Source organism: Vidua macroura, chromosome 19 (genome assembly GCF_024509145.1).
Source record: "Vidua macroura isolate BioBank_ID:100142 chromosome 19, ASM2450914v1, whole genome shotgun sequence".
NCBI lineage: Eukaryota > Metazoa > Chordata > Aves > Passeriformes > Viduidae > Vidua > Vidua macroura.
This window is the reverse complement of record NC_071589.1, coordinates 1553885-1577602: the sequence shown is the minus strand read 5'-3', so window position 1 is coordinate 1577602 and position 23718 is coordinate 1553885. Positions and strand designations below refer to the sequence as shown.

The 23718-nt window shown below is 50.1% G+C and overlaps 1 protein-coding gene across 5 annotated transcripts in view; it reads left to right on the top strand.

Annotated features, from left to right (window-relative positions):
- DNAH9 (dynein axonemal heavy chain 9) overlaps positions 1 to 23718 on the top strand; it is an 85295-nt gene that overhangs the window by 41709 nt on the left and 19868 nt on the right. For all 5 annotated transcript variants that reach the window (XM_053994992.1, XM_053994993.1, XM_053994994.1 and 2 more), the window contains 4 exons: positions 1228 to 1421; positions 5434 to 5582; positions 8949 to 9076; positions 21614 to 21841. In XM_053994992.1, the coding sequence (XP_053850967.1) occupies positions 1228 to 1421; positions 5434 to 5582; positions 8949 to 9076; positions 21614 to 21841 (699 nt within the window). The remainder of the gene's footprint in view (positions 1 to 1227; positions 1422 to 5433; positions 5583 to 8948; positions 9077 to 21613; positions 21842 to 23718) is intronic.

Genomic DNA, 23718 nt, shown 5'->3' with positions numbered 1-23718 from the left:
CAATTAGAGCTTTCATGATTTCGCAATATGTTGTTCAGGGAGAGAGGGAGACCATCATTCCTGATTACACATCTGTCATTTAGTCAGAAAAAAGCAATTTTTCAGAGTCTCCCTTGTTAACATCAGCCAAGAGACTTCTCGAAGCAGCAGCAGCAGCCAAAGTTCTGAAGTGATATTTTAAGTGAATCACGTCAAAAGTCAACAGTGAGAAGATGTTTTATATGAGCACTTGCACTGAGAATTCCCCGAATTCAACATTTGCTGTTGTATTTTACTCAGCCAAGAGAGGTACACTGACAACATTTACTGCTGCAAGGACCAGGGCTTGGCAGGTCAGAACCTGTGCCATCATTCCTGGGAATTTCAGTTTCTCACCTTCAGTGCTCTGGATTCTGGCTTTTCACAGAAATCAGGATACGGCGCTGGATTTGGAGCAAGTCCTTCTGTCGCTGACATTTCTCCTTGTTAGTGCAAATCCACACAGGGAAACAACAGCTGTTGAATCACTCTTTGCTCACAGTCTCCATGGAATTCTCTGGATCCCTGGGAATTTGGCATGGGGATGATGCCTGGAGAGGCTCCTGCCTGGAGCAGAGGTAAAGGAATAAAGCAGGGATTTATGAAAAGGCCTCAAAGGACACACCTTGGGCAGCACAAGAGCCCAGCCAGGGCTGCACCCAAGGTGGACTCAGAGTCACGAGTTCTCACACTTTTATGAGTTCTGCTCCATTTCCACACTGGGGTTCACTGCCCAATTCCAGCTCCAGGTGATGCAGTCCCACCCTCCCAGGTTGCTCTCCTCCATTCCCTGCTGTTTGCACTTTTTGGGGCTGGAGCTGCAGCGCTGTCCTTGGTTGTGGGGCTGGGAAAGGATTGTTGTGTGTGCCTGAGCTGTGAGGAGAGCTGGCTGACACTTCATGTGGAGTTCAGAGTTATTTCCCAGTGCAGTGCAGAGCCTGGGAAATCTGAAAGCTCCAAACAGGAGAGGAGAATTCTTCCATTTTTGGGTAATGAACAGGGCGTGCTGGTTGATGCCAAAATCTTTCATCCTTCCCTGGACTGAACCTTCCAAGGAGAATGGACAAAATCTGGTCCTGGTGGGTTTCTGGCTGTGGTTGCCAGACTCCAGCTCCCTGGTGGAGCAAAACATGAGGAATCAGTAGAGTTAGAAAAACGGTTCAGAGGCACACAGGATTGCTCTTCCTGACATTCCTTGAATTTTTCCAGGCTCTCTCATCCATGGAGGAATTCAGAAACCTGGATCGGGATATTGAAGGGTCTGCAAAGCGGTGGAAGAAGTTTGTTGAGTCTGAGTGTCCTGAGAAGGAGAGGTTCCCCCAGGACTGGAAGAACAAGTCAGCCCTGCAGCGCCTGTGCATCCTGCGAGCCCTGCGGCCCGACCGCGTCCCCTGCGCCGTCAGGTGTGCCTGGGGGCAGCTCTGGGCTGGGCTGGGCTGGGTGGGCAGCAGGAGGAATTCAGGGATGTGCTTGGAGTTGTGAATGTCAGCACATTTTTAGGGTGTGAGTTCTGCAGCGTGGTTTCCTATCAGGGGTCTTGAATGAACCCAGTGAGGGTGGGAGGCACCAGCACAGGGTGCCCAGAGCAGCTGTGGCTGCCCCTGGACCCCTGGCAGTGCCCAAGGCCAGGCTGGACAGGGCTGGGAGCAGCCTGGGACAGTGGGAGGTGTCCCTGCCCATGTGATGATCCCTAAGGACCCTTCCAGCCCAAACTGTTGTGTGGTTCATTGATCTCTGAACCCTGCAAGGCAATCAGCACACTGGATTTAAGTGGAATTTCCTGCCTAGTGGGACCCAAGCTCACTGCCACAACCAGGGTGAGGGGCAGACCTGCCAAGTCAGAAATGAGCATCACCACACAGCTGTTACACATCTGCTGCAGTCTGAGCTCAGGAACATCCATTTTAGTTACTAGATCAGTTTGGGCATTCTCTACCAGAATAAGAGTAGAAGTAAAGAAAAGTCTTATAGAGGTTTTCTCTTTTCTTTTCTTTTTTTTTTTTTTTTTTTTTTTTTTCCTGTAAAATGCAAAATTTATGTGCTGCTGGTTCTGAAAGTTGTAGTGGTAAATAATGTAGTGAAGGTAACTGGGCGAGGCTAAACTTCCTGAAGTTATGCAAAAGCAACCTCCTCGTTCCAGGACAAACTAAAGGTCTTTCTCTCCCCGAGGACCTGCTTTTCCCTTCTCTGGCCAGTGTTTTGGCATTTCTGTGTCTCTCACACTCCCGTTTCTCCAGTAGTTTATATTCCTGCACCACCTGATGTGCACACAGCAGGGTGTTTTACTCAGTGTATGAACTACGTCTGTTTGTGCCTCAAGGTTCACAGAAAAACACAGACAAGACTGAGTGAATCTCCCTGTGGTCACTGTTACCATTTTTTATTAGAATAAATACTACAGTTTATCATAATACTGATACTAATCCATCTTTTTTCATTTCTTACTCTTATGGCCGGATTCTCCATGTGTCTCTCAGCTGAAAATATTGGTTTTCCTGTTGTTGTTTAGCTTGAGTAAAATAAGCTCTTGGAATTTATAGGTGCATTTATGCAACTATAATTCATTTCTTTCTTACTCAGAAATAACAGGAACATCAAATTTCAGCCCCTTTCCTGTCTCTTTTTTATGAAAAGGGAATCCAAGTTCAAAAGCTTGGCTGCATATTTTTAGGGTATGGGCACGTCAAGCTTTTCTGTTTGCACAGGAGTATTTGAATGGGTTTTTGTATTGTTTTGTTTTGTTTCTTATCTCGAAGTGCAAACAGTAACAGTTCACTGAGCCTTCCCCAGGACCCTGGGGACTCTTCTTGAAGTACAGCTCAGTCATCAATATCTCAGTGTGCCAACATGAAACACCTCACTGGCGACCATGGACATCGTGGCCAGTCCAAACCTTCCCACCTCTCCCTGACCAGTCCGTGGGTGCATTTTAGGAGTGATATTGTAGCCCAGCCACAGGTGGCATGGGGGATTTTAGGTGCCCTGGAATATCCCAACCTCATTTCCAGCTGCTGTTCAGCTCTAAGCCCCTTTGTGTCCCACCTCACGTGTACCTGCTCCGTGATGATGGTGTAGGATTTCTTTGGGATTTAAGATGATCCAAGCCTGCACAGGCCCTGGGAAGTTGGGTGCTCCAGCCACTCTTCCTGGGATCTTCCAGCAGATCCCTGGGGATGTTTGCCCAGTCTGGTTCTTTCCCTAAGGAGTGATCAGGAGAAGCCCCTGACTCACTCCTTAGAGCTTCAGGGCCAGCAGTGCACCAGCAACTGTAATTTCCTGAGAAAGGATTATCCCCTGTAAATCTCTTTCCCCCTTCAATCTTACTGAAGAACATCAGCAAAAAGCTTCTTGTAGCACCTTGTGTCTCTGAGTCCCCAAGGCAGTTTCAAAGAGCTGAGATGTGAAGTAAAACAAGAGTGTTGTGATCTTAAATCTGATGGGCTTGGTTAAATTTTGTGACCTGAGCCTTTCCAGCAGCAATTTACCAAATCTTGACCCTCAACAGAAAAATCTGCTTGAAGGAGAGGTACCAAAAATATGGAAGTTTTTTTTTTTTTTTTTCCAATCCCTTAGGCATTTCTGTTCCAGCTGCCTTTCACCAGTCCTTGAAGGAGGTTCTCATCTCTCTTAGAAAGAATTTGGCTGCCTTCAAAAGGCCTGAGTAATCCATCTGAGCTCCAGCAGCATTCCTGGGGTTTGAATATAACATTGCTACCTTTGAATCAGCGTTCAGTGTCTCTCTTTTTGTAAAGCACTGATGTCAGGAGCTCACCCCGGGGGAATCCAGCCAGAACATTCTCCACGCACCGTGCTCTGCTCCAGCAGCTGCTGTGGAGCTGAGCCTTTCCCTGCTCACTCCTTTGTATTTTCCCTTGTCACTCTCATGCTAAGGCTCCATGCTCCAGACATTCTTAGAGCTCTTCCCTTTCAGCTTTCCAGATCAAAGCAATTGTGGAAATCATCTGGACTTTCTGTGGATCGCTGCTTCCTCTGCAAGGCTGCTTGGGTTGCAAAACACGTGGCAGGTTCTTGTATCTTGCACCTTAACTCATTTCTTTCCTCCTGAGATTCCTGAGGCAGAATCAAGCCAGTGCTTGCATTGTGCTTCTGGATGCAGCTCCCACTGCTCTCCCTTCCCACTTCGTCATCCTGTTCTTTTAAAAGTTTTAAAGTTCTTTTAAAGGTTTTCTATGCCTTCTGATGTTTACATATTTCTACTGGAGGTCACACACACTGTTCATGTCAATGATTGTTTTACATTCTTCTTTGTAAGAAAAGAGAATTAATAAAAAATTAGTTTAACCAGTGTGGTTGGAGGGGTGGCAATTTCACCCTCCAATCCACCGTCACTTTTAAAATTCCATATATTACAAGTCAGAAATAAAACTTCCTCTTTTCCTTCTTTTGCATCTTAAGTATCACACTATGACACGAAATAACTCACACAAGCAGGTTAGATGTAAAAGGAAAGAAAAAGAACTAAAAAAATAAACTTTATTTCTGACTCCCATATATATACAATAGTAAAAGTGACAGTGGATTGGAGGATGGATTTGCCACCTCTCCAACCACACTGGTCAAACCAACAGCCCATCAATTCTCTCTACTCACAAAAAAAAATGCAAAACAATCATTGTTTACATGAACAGTGTGAGAAAATTTAATAGAAATATGTAAATATCAGAAAGTATAGAAAACTTAAAAAAAACCAAAACTTTAAAACTCTCAAAAAACCCCAAAAAACAAATAGGTGAGTTCTTTCGTGTCGTAGTGGGACACACCTCCCTTGTTTGGCAGGAGCTGGTGTCTCCTGTGGCATCCCAGCCCTGCTCAGAGCGCCAGGCATTGCTCCTGAGGGACAGCCCTGGGAGCCCAGCCTACAGATCCTCTCCACAATTATTTCCTGCTCCTTTTCCTAATTTCAGCTTCTAAATCATTTGAATCATCAGAATGAAAACTAATTGCAGGACAAGTCATATGAGGAGGGGCTGAGGGAGCTGGGAAGGGGCTCAGCCTGGAGCAAAGGAGGCTCAGGGGGGACCTTGTGGCTCTGCACAGCTCCTGCCAGGAGGGGACAGCCAGGAGGGATGGGCTCTGCTCCAGGGAACAGGGACAGGAGGAGAGAAAACAGCCTCAAGTTGCACCAGGAAAGCTTTAGATTGAATATTAGGGGAAACTTTTCCAGCTGAAGGGTTTTCAAACCCTGGCACCACCCCTGGAAGTGCTCAAGAGACCTGTGGATGGACACTTGAGGCCACGGTTTAATGGTGAACACTTGGCAATGGTCACACTTGCTCACCTTGGGAGTCTTCTCAAACCTCAACAATTCTGGGATTCCACCATAAATAATCGATTATTTGCAGGGGAATCCGCATTTTCCGAACAAACTGGCCAAAGTTTTTTTCTCTCTGGCAGGGACTTTGTAGAAGAAAAGCTGGGCAGCAAATACGTGGTGGGGAGATCCCTGGATTTTGCAACGACCTTTGAGGAATCAGGGCCTGCCACCCCGATGTTTTTTATCCTGTCCCCAGGAGTGGACCCCCTGAAGGATGTGGAGAAACATGGTAAATCAATCCTGTCTCCAGGCACAGCACAGCATTGCTATTTATCTGCTGCATTATTATCTTAGCACGACATGCCTGTCTTTGGTTTTTTTTTTTTTTTTTTCCCTCAGCTCTTTGTAGATAAGGAAGTAATTTGTTAAAAATAGATAATTGTGAGAAGATGTGGTGGGATTTTGGTTTGGTTTTATTGTTTTTCTTAAAGTTTTTTTGGATTTTCATCTGAAGTTTAATTAAACTCACCTCTTTCCTGCACTGCCTGGATTCCCAGTGTGGCTCACAGTGCAGGGATCTCCAAGCTGCCTCTGTGCACAACCTGTAATTTACGTCAGAGATCTCCCACATGCTCTCAGATGCTTGTTGCCAAGAAAGGTTGAACCAGAGGACCCTTGAGGTCCCTTCCAACCTGCTATTCTGTGATTTCACGATAACTAAAAATAAGCAACAGCTCCCTGTAACAGATTGCTGCTCTGTGGCAAAGTTTCCAGGTTTCCTTGCCGTCCTTCCTGAGCTGATTTCCATGTGGATGGTCAGCTGTGGAGCTGTCAGCTGGCTCCAAAGGCAAAGGGCCTGCTCTGAGATGCCTCCCTTGAGAAGGCACTGATGCCCCTGTGTCCCAGTGGCTGCAGCCACTGCTGTGCTCCAAAGCTGCCCTTGTGTAGAATTTACTCTGGGGCTTGGCTCCACTCTGGAAAAATTCTCATTTTCAGCCTGAACGTCCCTCTGGAGCAGAGGAGTCTGATGCCTTTGGGGCTGGACAGGACAAAACATCATCCAGGCTGGCACAGACCAATGACTCGTGCATTCTTTTTTCCTCTCCACAATGCACCCAATATAATGTTTGAGTGAGCCTTTACCAACATTGCCAGGAGCAGCTGTCAGAGCTGTTAAACTTTGCTCATTCTGGGGAATTCCTGGGCTTAGCTTTGCATTTCAGGCTCTTTCTGCCCCCAAACCAAGTGTCATTACTGGAAATTGAAGGGACACCCCCAAAAGAAGCTCCTGTGGTGTCCCTGGCTTCCCTTTGGAGCCACCTTGGTGATCCTGCCTCTCCCTGTTATTTCCTTGTATGGGAAATGAAGCACTAAAATCAAACCATGAGTGGTTTAATTGGAATTAAGCATAGCTGAGCACCTGGGGTTAGCCAGCCAGAAAAGTTACAGCAAGAAGCAGCAAAAAGAGAAGTAATGAAACAAAATCATTGCCACAGAGCAGCTGCACTGGCCTTCCAGCTGCCTCGCTGGGGCTGGGTTTTGCCTGTTATTAATATTCCTCTGTCCTTCATTAGGTTTTATTACAGTGCAGGATAATTCCTGTGAATGGAAGCCAGCTCCTTGCAGATGCTGCCCACCCATGGGGCCCTTCCTTGGCGTCACAGGGAGGGCCCTGCAGCAGGCACTGGTGGGCTGGAAGGGCTCTGTGAGTGCCCATCCCCTCCCTCCTGCAGCCAGCAAGGAGGGAGCAGGGCTGGCATTGCCAGGGCAGGCTCACTGATCCCCCTCTGCAGTGGAAAGAAAAACTGATACTCATTTATTATTCATCCCCTGGTTTGGGGGGGCTGCCCTGCTTCTCTGATTTGCCCCATCCCCTCTCCAGGCAGAGGATCTTGAAGGCAGAGGAGAAGATCAGCAGCTTTCAAAGCTGGCAGCAAGCCAGACATGGTGGGAAAGAGAACTGGAAACTCTGAAATGTGTGGAGAGCTGTATCCCAGGGGAAGCTGTGGTGAGGCTCAGCAGAGGGCTGGAGTTTGGAGGTTTGTTCTCCTTATGGCCATCTGTTTCCAGATGAGATGGTTCCTAAGCCTTGCAAGACAAATCTTTTCCTTGTTTCTCTCTAAAACTTGCCAGCTTTTGGCAGGAATGAGGAATTCAGGGCGCAGCATCTGTGGGAAGGCAAACCTGCATGCAGAGATAAGTGCGGGCAATCCCCAGGGATCAGCTGTGGGGATGAGTCCTGACTCCCTGGCTGAGCCCAGTCCAGCCTGGGGATGTTTGTGGGGCTGTTCCCTCCAGAAGCACAAACTGGGTTTTTCTTCTGAAGTGCACACAGCAGGGAGAGCTGGCTCTGCTCTGTCTGTGGGGGACAGACTCAACACCTGGCCAGGAGATGTGCAGCCATGAGCACAGAAGTGATCTGAGCCACTGGGCTGCTCCAGAGAGACCAGGGGAGGCTGAAGGTTCATCAGAGACCAGTGTAGGGACAGCATGAGCTGGATCCTCCCTCCAGAGCAGGGCAGTGTCGCTATGGGACACGAAATGAGCACACAGAAGCTTGGTGAGTTCCAGAGAGAAAAAGACCCTATTTTATTTGTGACCTCACAATATATAGAATTCCAAAAGTGACAGAGGATTGGAGGATGGAATTGCCACCTCTCCAACCACACCGGTCAAACCAACAGTGCATCAATTCTCTCCTCCCACAAAGAAGGATGCAAAACAATCATTGTTTACATGAACAGGTGAGAACTCCAGTAAAAATATGTAAACATCAGAAGGCATAGAAAACTTTCAGAAGAACTTTAAAACTTTCAGAAGAACTATAAAAGAAAACGCTTTTAAAAATCAGGGCAACAGGGCAGGGAATGGCAGGGGTGTGGGGCTGCACCTGCTCCCAGGATCCTCTGCCTGGAGAGGGGATGGGGCAAATCACAGCGCCAGGGCCCCACCCCAAGCCAGGGGGTGAATGGTGAGTGAATATCAGTTGTTCTTTCCACTTCCCAGCACTGCAGAGGGATATCAGAGAGCCTGCCCTGGAGGGACACTGGGATCTGTCTGGGTGGCTCCCAAACCACCCCTGCCCATGGGCTTTGCTCCCAAACCACCCCTGCCCATGGGCTTTGCTCCCAAACCACCCCTGCCCACAGGCTTTGCTCCCAAACCACCCCTGCCCACGGGCTTTGCTCCCAAACCACCCCTGCCCACGGGCTTTGCTGACAAACCTGGAGGGTTTCTCACTGCTCCCCAGACACCTGGGAGGCCTCGCCTTGAGGAAGCTCCCAGGGATTTCATTCCAGCTGCCCTCTCCAAACCCAGCTGCTGCACCAGCCTGCATTGCAGGGGCTTCTCCCCACCCAGTGTGGGTGTTCAAAGCCTGCTCAATCAGCAGGAAAAGATTTTCATTTTTTATCACTGTAAAACGTGTTTTTACACCAGGTTGCAGGGGAATAATGTTCTTTAAGCAAGAAGCACTTCGTATTAAGGTACCTTTGTGTGGATGCTGCACTGTAATTAAAAGAGTTTGGGGGAAGCTGCTGCTGTTTGAGCACTTGGGAAGGAGTGGGTGAGAGCCAAGAGAACGAGAGCAGAGAAGTGATATCACAGCTCCTGTGTGAGGGTTTGGTACCTGAACTCACTCCTTGTTCCCTCCCAGGGAAGAAGCTGGGCTACACCTTCAACCACAGGAACCTCCACAACGTCTCCCTCGGGCAAGGCCAGGAGGTGGTGGCTGAACAAGCTCTGGATCTGGCTGCAAAGGAGGGCCACTGGGTCATCCTTCAGGTACGGGGCTGTGGGCCAGTCCTGCCCTTCTCCCAGCTGGGCGTCCCCTCCAGGAGGGGACATGGGCACGGTGCCACCTGCGTGTCCCCAGCAGCCACCTCTCCCTGGGATCAGCCTCTGTCAGTTTGGGTTTCTCCTCCTGGAGCTGTTTGTGGGGTGTGCACGTGCAGGAGCCTGTTCCACACTTCTCTGTGCCTTTATTTGCCCCACGACTGAATGAAGAGCTCTGCTCTGAGAGCCCCTGCACTCGTCCTCTGCCCCCTGCACCTCAGAGAGCACAGAGGGGCCACTCAGGGAGGAAACTGCAGTGGGGCTGGCTCCCCTGGGCATCCCAAGCCAGGGAAAGGCTGCCAGCTCTCATCACAGCCCCACAAAATGCCTCAGAGCCTGCTGGGGTGTGGAGGGAGCTCTGCCTCTGTCAGGTGCTCTCTGGAGCCACTCATTTAGTGAGGGTTTGGCTCTGCTGATGTGCACTCGGTGATGTCAGCTCTCATTACAGGTTTTGGGAGCCCCTCTGATTTCCTTGATGTGGATTATATAAACTTTCATTATCACTGAATTGTTTGCATAAAATTAGATTAAGACAAAGCTCTGAGTCCTGATCTGAGCCTGCAGGCCTGGTTATGAATTGAAATTAAATATCCCGGATATTTTGATCTTAATTTTTGCTTTTTTTTTTTTGCAAGCTCCCTCTGAGCTAGACAATGCTGGACTTCTCTAGAGCTTTTAATATACAGAGGGCTGCAATCCTGACATCTGCCTTGGAGCTGGTGCAGATGGAAATACGCAGCTTTTCGAGCCGTTCAGTAATGCAGAGTGAAAAGTTATTTTCTCCAATGCTGGTGTGCTGCTGTAAAGGATCTGTCAGCAGTGCCAGGCTCCATGTGCTGCTTCAGAGCTAACAGACAAGCACTGGGGGCCTGAAGGGTTTTTATTGCATCCATTCCCATCTTCTCTGGTGGTCAGAGCAATCAGGAAGAGGTAAGGCAGACACTGAAGGCTAAATCAGAAGAAATCCTTGCTGGCAGGGAGGGCAGGCCCTGGCACAGGTGCCCAGAGCAGCTGGGGCTGCCCCTGGATCCCTGGCAGTGCCCAAGGCCAGGCTGGACAGGGCTTGGAGCAGCCTGGGACAGTGGGAGGTGTCCCTGCCATGGCAGGGGTGGAATGGGATTGATATTTAAGGTCCCTTCCAGCCCAAACCATTCCATGGTTTTATGATTCTGTGATTAAATGAGGAGAGCTCCAGAAATCAAATTTCTATAGCAGAACAGTGTTGATGGTTGGGTATTATAGATGTAGGTGAACCCGGTGGGAAGAAATGCTGATGTCTGACTCCAGCTCAGAAGGCTGAATGATTTCTTTATTATAACTATGCTATCATACATTAATATACTATTTAAAGGAGATACTAAAACTACAAACCTACTTTTCTAACTCCCATATCTAACTCACAACTCGTGCCCCTCTCTGGGAGTCCAGCCACAGGTGGGTTGGATTGGATTGGATTGGATTGGATTGGATTGGATTGGATTGGGTTGGATTGGATTGGATTGGATTGGGTTGGATTGGCCACCAGCCCCAAACAATCCTCACCAGAACCCAACCAAGCAATCACCCCAGGTAAACAATTCTCCAGACACATTCCACATGGGAAAAACAAGGAGCAGAAATAGAAATTTTCTCTTTCTTTCCTCTGTGCACCTCTATGAAAAATCCTGAGAGAGAGAAGGATGTGCCTGCCACAGCTGGGCTGGCTGGTTCTCCAGGTGTGACCCACAGCAGGATCCCCCTGAGCTTAGAGAGGAGCTGGATCCAGCTGGGTTAGGTCAGGGTGCTCTGCTGCATGGGGCAGGCTCAGCAGAGCCCCAGTGGCCCTGGGGACAGGATTGCAGGTGCCACTGCTGGTCAGGGTCACTCAGACATCTGGGATTGCCTCACAGAGCTGATAACACTTCACACATGTAAATATTCCGTTCTGTGCTGTGCTTAGCTTGGGATGTAGGCAAGAGTGGCTCAACACAGCTCTCAGAGCTCCTTCTGCTTCTGTTTCCAATTGGAAAAAAATTGGAGCAAATTTTCAATTTGCTGCTGGGCAACCAGCACTGAGGGCCCCACGAGGAGCTGGAGGTGCCTTGGTGGCACTTGGCTCTCTGGGCACGTCCAGCAGGGCTGTGGGGCAGCTCCAGTTCCAGCAAGGCAGAGGGACTTCTCTGTCCCCCAGAATGGCCAGGCTGCGCAGCCCCAGAGCCTGTCCCTGCCCCTCACTCCGTGTTCCCAGCTCCTGGGGAACGTGAGGAACAGGGAGAGCAGCCTCAGGGGATAAAGGTGTGTCCCTGCATTGACAGGACTCCTGGTCTAGCAGAGCTCCTTTAGGGTCAGCAGACTGCCACGGCATGAAAGCACCCTCAGGACAAACTGGGGTGCAGAAGGTTGGACAAAGAACCTTCTCAGGGCTGAAAAATCTGACCTCTGGCAAAACCAGTGCCCAAACTCATCCCAGTGGGAGTCAGAGAGGAGGGGTCACACAGGGTCTGCCATCAGTCAGGGCTGGCTCAGAGCAATGTTTGCAATTTGGTTTTTCTGGCAAGATCTTTCCTGCGAGGTTTTGGTGACACATGCCTCGCAAACAGCTCCGGGAGTGTTTGTCCAAGATCTGGAATGACACAGATGACTCAATTTACTAAAGTGCCACAGGATTTGTGGATCATTGCATTAATAATAAAAGAGAGGCCAGAGCAGATCTCAGGGTAATTTTACCCAGATAATTAAGCTCATTATTTGACGGCTGTATCCCACCCACAGCACAGTTACACCCAGGCTTCCCGTTTGTTTCTGAGCAGACAAAAAGCAACTGTTGGCTTTGCTTCTGTATGTTGCCATCCCCTGACCAACAGCTCAGCTCACCTGGAGCAGAGCTTCTCACACACACATGTGCTCCAGCACAAACACTTGAGGGGATTATCTGGGTGGTTTTTACACGTGTGACTCGTCACTGGTCCTTGGTTGGGACCAGGTATAGTGAGAGCCACACACCTGGAGCACTAAGGAGTCAGGGAATTAGGTTTGGGAGGCAGCTGGGAGGTTTTTGTTGGATGACAGGAGCAGGATCACTGCCTGGCAGGGAAGGGCTGTCCCAGGGCCACTTCCTCTCAGTCCTGCTGCCTTCTGACACCACAAGAGGCAAAATAAAGACAAAAGCACCCTGGGAAAGTTTCTCAGCTCACTCTGAAAATGGAGATTCTCATAAGTGACTCGTTTTATGAGAGAGAACAGCAGAAAGCCACCCAGTCCTTCATTTCCATGGGAAGATAATCCCCCTGACCCTGGCAGAGCCTGGCCAGCAGCTCCCTGCCCCTTCAGCACCAATTGTTCCTGTCTGGTGGCTTCAGCTTTGCTGAGCTCTGGCACAGGCTGGTGACAGATGAGTGAAGGCCACAGCTAAAATTATTCTCTACAAATACAAATGGTCCAGCTGCAGAAGAGGAGCCCCTGAGGCAAAAGTGCAGCTCTTTAAAGGCGACTTTGTTACCTGAGGGCTGCAGGAACAGCCCAGCTCAAGCCCAGCAGCTGCTCTGCTCCTGTCATTGGCACTGAAGAGCTGAGCTTCATCTCTGTGCTCCACAAAAACCCTTTTGACAGCAGGGTCTGGGTCTCCTTAGCACCAGTTCAGAGGTCTGGAGGGCTTTGGGGAGCATTCCATTGGGGAGTGCAGGCAGAGCTCACTGCCAGCTCCTCGTGGCTCTGGGGGGCAGGAACAGCTGGGCCCCACAGCTGGAGATGCTCTGTGCAGTGCTGGGATTGTTCAGCCTGGAGAAGAGACGATTCCATCACCCTGGATGGTGGGGAGTAAAGACCAGACTCTCCCACTGGTGTCTGGTGATGGGGACAACCTGAAATTCAGGAAATTCCATTTAAATGTAAATGGCCAAACAGTGGATGGGGTTGCCTGTAGAGTTTGTGGTGTTTTCACCCTTGGACACGTGCAGAAGGCACCTGGGCATGTTCCTGGGCCACTGCACTGCCTGGCCCTGCTCTGAGCAGAGGGCTGGGACTGGGGATGCCAGAGGTGTCTCCAGCCCCAGTGACTCTGTGATCTCTGCCCTCCCGTGCCCAGCTATCCATGGATCAGGTTTCTCTGCAGGGGCTTTCTGGTTTTCTCTGTGCACAGAGGAAGGAGCTTTGCACTTGAGTCAGCACGAGCTGTGTCTGCTCTGTGTCCCTCTCAGAAGCCTTTTGCTGATCCAGTGGCCACCACGGTCACCAAATGGGGTTGATCAGCTCAACAGCAAAGACACAGAGAAATTTGTTAGTGTTTGTTCAAATGCATGTTTGAATGCACTGGTGCAGGGAAGAGTCCAGACATTAGATATTCCCAATTTAATTGTAGTCTTTACCCATTAGCCAAAATGTCACTTCCCTCTCTTTGTGATCAAGTTAATTTAATTCTTGAGCATCTTTCCATTTTCCTAGGTTGCTGCTTCACTGAGTCAGGTTCATGCATTAAATCAAATAACAGTGAGCTCCTGGAGCAAAACCGTGTGAGATTCATCACTGTATCATAAATCACAGAATCCCAGCATGGCTGGGCTTGGGAGGACCTCTGGAGATCATCTGGCCCAACCCCTCTGCTCCAGCAGGGCCACCTGGAGCACGGGTCCAGGGGGGGCTCCAGGATGAGCAGAGGATGGAGCAGCTCTGCTGGCAGGAAAGGCTGGCACAGCTGGCATTGCTCAGCCTGAGGAGTGCTCTGGAGTGAACTGACTGTGGCCTGAAGGGGCTCTGAGAGAGCTGGAGAGGGACTTGGACAAGGTATGGAGGGACAGGACACAGGGAATGACTTCCCAATGACAGGGAGTTGGTTTAGAGGGATATTGGGCAGGAATTGTTCCCTGTGAGGGTGGGCAGGCCCTGGCACAGGGTGCCCAGAGCAGCTGTGGCTGCTTCTGCATCCCTGGCAGTGCCCAAGGCCAGGCTGGACAGGGCTGGGAGCAGCCTGGGACAGTGGGAGGTGTCCCTGCCCCTGACAAGGAGTTGGAATTGGATGAGCTTCCAGGTCCCTTCCAACCCAAACCTTTCCATGGTTCTGTAATTCTGACATCACATCCCAGGCCAGGCTGGTGGCATCTCCTGCCCATGCCATGCCCTGGGCACAGCAGTGCCCTTCCCTGTCCCTTGGGGCCCCCCAGCACCACGCAGTGAGCACGGGCAGTGCTGGGCTGGCTCTGGCTGTGCAGCCTGGCCGGCACGGGGATGCAAAAACCGGGAATGTTTTCCAAGAGGTCTCCCAGAGAACGAGACCTTGTACAGACGTCACCTGTCTCTGTTGCAGGAGTGATTTGTGAGGAGGGCTGAAGGAGAGGGGCACTTTCAGGCAGGGCAGGGTCCCCGGGTGCTGCCAGCACGGGGAGGGCAGCGTGGCTGCTCCGTGTCCGTGCGGTGTGTTCCCGATGGTGGCCACGGCAGCGCTCACTGAGACACGCCTTGTGCCTGTGCGAGCGCGGGGCTCGCAGGAACTCCCGAAGGAAAGCCTCTGGGGCTGCCAGGGCCCTGCCCCTGCAGCCCTGCCCTGCCCTGCCCACGGCCTGCAGCACCTGCCCTGCCAGGGGACACGGCACAGGGATGTGGGGTGGGCAGAGTGCAGGGGGTGGGCAGTGGGGATGGGCAGTGTGGGTGGTCAGTGTGCAGGGGATGGTCAGTGCACAGAGGATGGTCAGTGGGAATGGTCAGTGTGCAGGGGATGGGCAGTGTGGGTGGTCAGTGTGGGTGGTCAGTGTGCAGGGAATGGTCAGTGTGGATGGTCAGTGTGCAGGGAATGGTCAGTGTGCAGGGGATGGTCAGTGTGCAGGGGATGGTCAGTGAGGATGGTCAGTGTGCAGGGAATGGTCAGTGTGCAGGGAATGGTCAGTGTGGATGGTCAGTGTGCAGGGAATGGTCAGTGTGGATGGTCAGTGTGCAGGGGATGGTCAGTGTGGGTGGTCAGTGTGGGTGGTCAGTGTGCAGGGGATGGTCAGTGTGCAGGGGATGGTCAGTGCACAGAGGATGGTCAGTGGGAATGGTCAGTGTGCAGGGGATGGGCAGTGTGGGTGGTCAGTGTGGGTGGTCAGTGTGCAGGGGATGGTCAGTGGGAATGGTCAGTGTGGATGGTCAGTGTGCAGGGAATGGTCAGTGCACAGAGGATGGTCAGTGGGAATGGTCAGTGTGCAGGGGATGGTCAGTGCACAGAGGATGGTCAGTGGGAATGGTCAGTGTGCAGGGGATGGTCAGTGTGCAGGGGATGGTCAGTGTGCAGGGAGTGGTCAGTGTGCAGGGAATGGTCAGTGTGCAGGGGATGATCAGTGTGCAGGGGATGGTCAGTGTGCAGGGGATGGTCAGTGAGGATGGTCAGTGTGGATGGTCAGTGTGCAGGGAATGGTCAGTGTGCAGGGGATGGTCATTGTGCAGGGAATGGTCAGTGTGGGTGGTCAGTGTGCAGGGGATGGTCAGTGTGGGTGGTCAGTGTGGGTGGTCAGTGGGGATGGTCAGTGTGCAGGGAGTGGTCAGTGTGCAGGGAATGGTCAGTGTGCAGGGGATGGTCAGTGTGCAGGGGATGGTCAGTGTGCAGGGGATGGTCAGTGTGGGTGGTCAGTGGGGATGGTCAGTGTGGGTGGTCAGTGGCAGGGAATGGTCAGTGTGCAGGGAATGGTCAGTGTGGATGGTCAGTGTGCAGGGAATGGTCAGTGTGGGTGGTCAGTGTGCAGGGGATGGTCAGTGTGGGTGGTCAGTGTGGGTGGTCAGTGTGCAGGGGATGGTCAGTGTGCAGGGGATGGTCAGTGCACAGAGGATGGTCAGTGGGAATGGTCAGTGTGCAGGGGATGGGCAGTGTGGGTGGTCAGTGTGGGTGGTCAGTGTGCAGGGGATGGTCAGTGGGAATGGTCAGTGTGGATGGTCAGTGTGCAGGGAATGGTCAGTGCACAGAGGATGGTCAGTGGTAATGGTCAGTGTGCAGGGGATGGTCAGCGCACAGAGGATGGTCAGTGGGAATGGTCAGTGTGCAGGGGATGGTCAGTGTGCAGGGGATGGTCAGTGTGCAGGGAGTGGTCAGTGTGCAGGGAATGGTCAGTGTGCAGGGGATGATCAGTGTGCAGGGGATGGTCAGTGTGCAGGGGATGGTCAGTGTGGGTGGTCAGTGTGCAGGGGATGGTCAGTGTGGGTGGTCAGTGTGGGTGGTCAGTGGGGATGGTCAGTGTGCAGGGAGTGGTCAGTGTGCAGGGAATGGTCAGTGTGCAGGGGATGGTCAGTGTGCAGGGGATGGTCAGTGTGGGTGGTCAGTGGGGATGGTCAGTGTGGGTGGTCAGTGTGCAGGGAATGGTCAGTGTGCAGGGAATGGTCAGTGTGCAGGGAATGGTCAGTGTGCAGGGGATGGTCAGTGTGCAGGGGGGCTGTTTCTCATTGCCCACGCTGGCTCGTTATTGATAACTCCCACATCTCTCAGTACTGATAACTGGCACATCTCTCAATTACTCTGACCATGTGTTCTCATTAGATGTGTTCTTTCAGGTTTTGTTACCTGTCTGCTGAGAATTAATTTGCAAGGTTTCTTTCCCACCTGTGAATCCCTTCTGCAGCATCCCTGTCTGGCCTGGGCAGATATATTTATTTGAATTATGAATTCTTAGTACCAGCCCATGTTTGGCTGCATCTCTTCCTCTTTTTCATCCCTTCTATCACAAAAGGACAGGATATAAATGCACTCAATTATCACTGGACTGGAAATATTCCCTAAGTTGGCTGTTAGCAGGCAGTGATACCCACAAATAATGATCACTTGTGTCATGTCAAGACAAGCAAAAGCAATTATTTTTGAGCCATCTAACACCACAAAAGCAGATGTGGGAAGAAACTACCAATTAGAGATGAAAACACTTAAGGTCAGATATGCAGACTACGATTAAACTGATACTTAATGCACGATTTTTCTTTTGATATTTTGTTGAGCTCTTTCCCAGTTTTATTAAATCTCTGTGGAGTTGGCACCACTTTGGTTGCAGGTTTCAGTGCACTCCTACCTGATTGTTTGACTTGTGTTTGTAGAGTGAATTGGTTGTTGGGACCCTGGGGAGGATCTGATCTCCCGAAATCCTGAAATTCTGAAATCCTGAGTGCATCAGGCCAGCAGTGGTGCAGCAGCACTCTGGTGTAATTGCATTTTGTCTGCTGCTCCTCACACAGCCCTTGTTTGTGAGAAAACAACCCCAGAACAATCCCTTTGCCCAGGCATCTCGTCTCATCTCCCCCCACACCCCAAACTCCTTCTCATCCACGCAATGTGAGCACAACCCTAAATCATTTCAGGTGAGGAGACTGAATTTCTGCCGTTCTAAATAAAAATACTGTTCCCAGCCACGTCAATCAGATTTGGGGCAGCAGAGCTGGAGGCAGCAAAGTGTCCGTGGCTTCCCCAAACAGCAATTCTCTTGCCTCACACCCTTCAGTCCCTCTCTGAGTGCTGACCATCCCTCCAGCAGGTTCAAATCGTGGCAACAGTGCCAGCAGCCACCACTTTGTCCCAGCCTGAAGCACCTCAGCTTTTCCTTCCCACAACGTTCATCCTCTTCTCCAGTCCCAGCTGGGATCTGTCCATACCTAGCTCATCACGAAACCTCACAAGAGGCACCTGAAAAGCCAGCAGAGGTTTCTGTGCTCCCATGTGGGAGCCCCAGGGGCGTCCCTCTGTGGCACCAGCCCCAGGCACTGCCAGCCCAGCCCAGCCCCTGCCTGAGGCAGCACATGCAGAGCCTCAGGGAAGGGAGCAGGGATGTTGGAACAGGGCAGTAATGGGATCACCATCCCTGGAAGTGTTCAAATCCCATGTGGGTGTGGCACCTGGGGACGTGGGTTCATGCTGAGCATGGTGGTGCTGCTGGGGTGATGGATTTGCTGCTTTTAAAGCTTTTTTTTTTAAAGCTTTTTTTCCAGCATTAACAATTCTGTGTTTCTCTCTGACTTGCAGCTCAGCTCCACTCTGTGATTCTCTCGACTCCCCAAACACCCTGAAGCAGTAAATTGGCAGTTTAGTTCTGTGTCACATGAAAATGCACTTCCACTTTCCTTGCAGCCTGCTCTGCTCACCCTTCCCTCCCTCCCTCCACCCCAGGCTCTGCTCTCTCCAAATGGCCGAGTCCCTACTGATGGAGTGTCTCCTTTTGTGGGAGTTAAATCCTTTAGGATTTAAGAGGAGTGGGAGCTGGGTGCTGTTTACAAGATGAAGGCCCACCATGGATTTATGGAGTGGCAAAATCCCGTTTGCAGCTTTATTCTCTGTTCCTTTGCTCTTGCACTGCTAGGCACTGAACTGTTATTTGCAGGAAATAACTGTGAGGGCTCTGAGCTCTCTTCCCTGAGTGATAATAGTTAATTTTGAGCCCATCAGTGTGTGTATCTGTAGCTGGGGTTGTTTTCCTGAGTGCATTACTCTGCATCTATCACCACTGAGTTCCTGCTGCAGTGTCATCGCCAGTCTCTTAGAGTGATGGCATCCTCCTGCAGCTCTTCACTGCCAGGCTTTATTTTCAAGACTGGAAATGGCTTTGTCTTATGAGTTATTTTGTCAGCTCACCAATCATTTGCTCTTTTTGATATGGTGAGGAGTTAAAACTCCATCAGTAGCCTCCTTACCCCTGTTAGCTGTGCTTTAGCTGTTTGGTGGCCTGTGAGACCTCTCCTTTTACCTGCAGCAATACTGGCTTGGGGAAGACAGAGCTGGTATTGATGAAAATCCACGCCTGGGGATACAGGGACCCCACAGAGACAATTCCTGCTCCACGCAGGGCCTGCTGCTGGTGTGGGGGGTGCCTGGGGAAATCCCCTCTCCAGCCCCCAAGAAGGAGTTCATGGGGATGAGCTGCTGTGCTTAACCCCAGGTGGAAACCGAGCCCCACCTGCTGCTCCCTCCCTGCCCAGGGTGGGATGGGGCAGGGTGGGGGGTTCAAAGGGAGGAACCCCACAGCTTGAGAGCCAGACAATGCAAAAGGCAAAGCCAAAGCTGCCCAGGCAAGGAAGCCAAGTGAGGAATTCCCCACACATTTCCCCGGGCAGGCAGGGGCTCTGTCACAGCCCGTGGTGACTGGGGAAGGTGAACACCCTCCCTACCAGCATTCCTGCCTTCTCCTGCTCCTGCTGAGCAGGATTCCACAGGCTGGGACATCCCTAGGGACAGCTGGGACAGCTCCTCGTGCCCCCAGCCTGGTCCTGGGCCGTGTCCACCCTGCTCAGCAGGGACTGACCCCTCCAGTGACCAGCACTGCTCAAAGCCAGCCTGGGGCAGCTCCCGGGGACAACAGCAGCAGCTCCACCCTCCCCCCAGACTGTGATATCCTCACATATTTGGGCTCTTTAAAATGGGCTGGAGCTTTGAGATCACTGCTCTTTCCTAACTGATGCTGTTGGGGAGTGACTCGTGTCCTGCTGGAGCCCCTGCCAGGCTGGCTGCTGCCTCCTGAGCTGTGCTGTACACCTTCCTCTTGTGGGGTCCTTTTGGGGTGAGCCCATCTGCTCCCAGAGACCTCTTCTTATTTCTTACCTCATCGACCCTTCTGAGCAGCTCTTCATCTGCTGCTTCAGTTCCAGAGGCTTTGCAACAATTAAGAGGTTGAAGCATCTCTTATATGAGGAGAGGCTGGGGTTATTTAACCTCCAGAAGCTGGGGTTTGGCTCAGAGACAGCTGGGGTTTGGATAAATTTGGTTTATTGGTGTGTTTAAATCCCTCCTGGTAGAAGAGGGAGTCAAAGTCTTCATAGTGGTGCTGAGTGAAAGAGCAAGTAGCAAAGGGTTAAAATTGAGGTACAAACTTCCCGTAAACATTCATTTCATTCCATTTCACTATCTTATACTATTTTATAATTTTTTTTTTTTTTTTTTTTACTGTGAGTGTGGTTGAACACTGGCACACACTGCCCAGGCAGGCTGTGGAGACTTCAGCCTTGCAAATATCCAAAAAACCCAAGTGGACACAGTTAAAAACCTGCTCTGGGTGACCCTGCTGGGAGCAGCAGGGTGGGATGGATGATCTCCAGGGACATCTCCAGCCTCAGGGTTCCAGGGATTCCACCAGGCTGGAACAGTGAGAGCCTCCCCAGGCTCTGCAGGGAACATTCCTGCAAATTTGGGCTGCTTTGGGCTGGCCTGGCCTTCCCTGCAGACCTTGATATGTTACAGTTTTATAGACTCTCTAGTAGGTTCCTGGTTTCTTTATTAGCTTTTATGGTTTTCAAAAAAATTGCTTCTTGTAATACTTTTTGACTTTACTATGACTGGCTTTTGTGCTCTTTTCTGTTTTTCTCATTTGGACAAAACTTCCACTTTCTGAGGAATGTAATTTTACTCCTAATAATCTCCATTACTCTGCTATTTAACCATGAGAGCTCTTTCTGGCCCCATTTATAGGTGATATATATTTATTCTCAGCCTCTAATATGGTGCCTTTATGTAATTTCTTTGCCACCTCCGAGCAGTTTATCTTTCTGGCGGCTGCTTTTAATTTAGGTTTAGCAAGTTCCTTGTCCTTTCTTGGGGTGGGATAAATCACCATCCCAAGTGCCTGTGAACACAGCCAGTTTGGATTGCACACCTGCCTTTAACACAAGGGTAGTTTAGCCCACAAATCCCATTCCTAACAGAACAAAAAAAAAAAAAAAAAGCTGTTTTCTTGCCTGGAAACTATAATGCTGTATAGGACTCCAGGGGAAAAACTGAGGCTTAACTTCATCCATTTCACCATCTCCCCACGATTCTGCTTAATCTTCTGAGGGATGTGTCCAATTAGTTGCATGAATAAATAAATCCTTTTGTGTTAAAGGACTTTGTGAAATCACCTGCTTGACTTGTTTGCCCAGGAACTGCTATGGAGGTTCCTCACTGTAATTCTGATCAAAATGAACAAATGTTCTTATCTGAGCTCGGTGGGGCTGGGGGGAGGAATAACAACTCTGCTCCCCAGGAATAAAAACTCTGTTCCCCAGGAATAACAGCTTTACACCCCGGGAATAACAATTCTGCTCCCCAGGAATAACAAATTTACACCCCAGGAATAACAACTCTGCTCCCCAGGAATAACAAATTTACACCCCAGGAATAACAACTCTGTTCCCCAGGAATAACAGATAAAAATAAATAAATAAATAGTTTAAAGAATATAAAATGATATCAATAAAATAAAAAAAAATAGATACAAAATAAATATAAAAAAATAAATAATTTTCTCCCCTAGGAATAACCTCAGCTGGTATTGCTGAAATGAGGAGAATTCCAGCACCAAGAGCCCAACCAGCCCAGCTGTGACTTGCTGCTCTGCTGCTGATTTATACTGATTATTTTGAGTTTTCAAATGTTCTTGATGCACCTGGCTCTTTGGGGCTGGGAGCTGCACACAGGCACTCCTGGGCCAAGTCCCAAATTCCAGAGGGCTGGAATTCCCGTCAGTGGGATGGATTTGGTGCCTGCTCAGCACATGGGGGTGTGATGGGGAAACCGAGCAAGCCTTGTCCCTTTGTCCCTGCCAGAACATCCACCTGGTGGCCAAGTGGCTGAGCTCCCTGGAGAAGAGGCTGGAGCAGCACAGCCAGGGCAGCCACCGGGATTTCCGCGTGTTCCTGAGCGCCGAGCCGGCGCCGTGCCCGGAGAGCCACATCATTCCCCAGGGCATCCTGGAAAACTCCATCAAAGTCACCAGCGAGGCGCCCACCGGCATGCACGCCAACCTGCACAAGGCCCTGGACAACTTCAGCCAGGTAGGAGCATGGCTGGGTGTCGAAATGAGTACCCAGGAGCTTGGTGAGTTCAAAGTAAAAAAGACCCAGTTTTATTCAAACATCTGGTATTTATAGAATTCTAAAGGTGCCCATGGGTTGGAGGATGGAATTACCACCTCTCCAACCACACTGGTCCGAAGAGCAATCAATCATTTCTCTCCACCCACAGAGAAATATGTAAACTATTCTATTTCTACATGAAATTGTGTGGGAACTCTGACTCTCAAATACGTAAATGTTGTAGATGTCGGCGAACCCAATGGGAAGAATGATGATGTGTAACTCCATTTCAGAAGGCTGAATGATTTCTTTATTATAATTATGTTATAATACATTAATATGCTATATAAAAGAGGCTACTAAATATTGCATGCTACTTTCTCTAACTATCATATCTAACTCACAACTCGTGACCCTGTTCTCTAGAGCCCAGATTGGCTCTCAGGCCCAAACAATCCACCATGATCCAACCAAGCGCTCACTCTGGGTAAACAATTCTCCAAACACATTCCACAAGAGAAAAACAAGGAGCAGAAATAGAAATTGTTTTCTCTTTCATTTCTCTCTGTGCACCTCAATAAAAAAATCCTGAGAGAGAGAGAAATGTGCTTGCCACACGTAAACATTATCAGGAGGCTAAAAGAAGTTTCATGAGAACTTTAAAACTTTCAAAAGAACTAGAAAAGAAAACTTAGCACTTTTAAAAATCAGGGCAACAGTTGGGTGTGCTGGAGCTGCTGCAGCCCCTGTTGTGGTTGAGTCGGAGACAATCCAAAGCAACTCGCTCCATTTTCAAACTGTTTTTATTATAGCATGCATGCTTCTTATACACTCTTACAAAACTCCTACACTTTACTCATTGGTCAGGAGAGACAAACAAAGTGCTCATTGGAACAGGCAGCTGTAGTTTTATCTTATTTATCCTCCTTTCTTTCTTGGTTTCTATGTCAATGACCTTGGTAGGAAATTCATTCAGGGGTGAATATGGATCCTCTTATCAAACTCCTGTCTGCCTCACAGAGATCGCTGGAAAACCTCTTCCACAGAGCATGAGGGATGTTGCCTCCCCAGCCCCCTTGCAGCACAGAGCCTCTGGGTCCAGCAGCCCCTCTGCTCTTCCCCACAAGCCAGGCACAGATCTCTTTCCAAGCACTGGTTTTCCCAAGAAAGGGTTCCGGTGATCTGAGAAGCCTCTTTCCTGCAGCAGGGCCTGGGACACCAGACTTCTGTCCAGTTTGACCATTTTCATTTATGTGTTTAACAAAAGACTGGACATGGCACTTGGTGCTATAGTCTAGCTGAGGTGTTAAGGCATAGGTTGGACTCGATGATCTTAGAGGTCTCTTCCAACCTCATTATTCTGTGATTCTGTGATTCTGTGATTCTCCCCTGCATGTGATCACAGAATCACAGAATTAACCAGGCTGGAAAAGACCTTTGAGATCATCAAGTCCAACCTCTGACAAACACCTCCTCATCAACTAAACCATGGCCCTGAGTGCCACGTCCAGCCTGTTTTTAAACACCTCCACCACCTCAGAAAGGCTCTTTCAGTACAGAATCAGACTTCTGACTGCAGCATCGGGAGACTTTGTTGTGTTTCAGTTGATTTCTCTGTCTGGGTGCCTCCTTTCTGGGCTGCTGAGTGACACATGATGTCTAACACCCACACCGTGGGAGGTGAGCTGGTTAAACCTCGCTTTTCTGCTGTTTAACCAGGGTTAGAGGGTCAGAGCTGCTGATCTGCTCACATCCCTCTCCAGAGCAGCACAGAGAGATTGGATGTGTGCCCCAAGGCCATGCAGCTCAAGACCTTGCTGACACCAGGAGTGTTGCAAATCCGAGCTGGAAGCTGC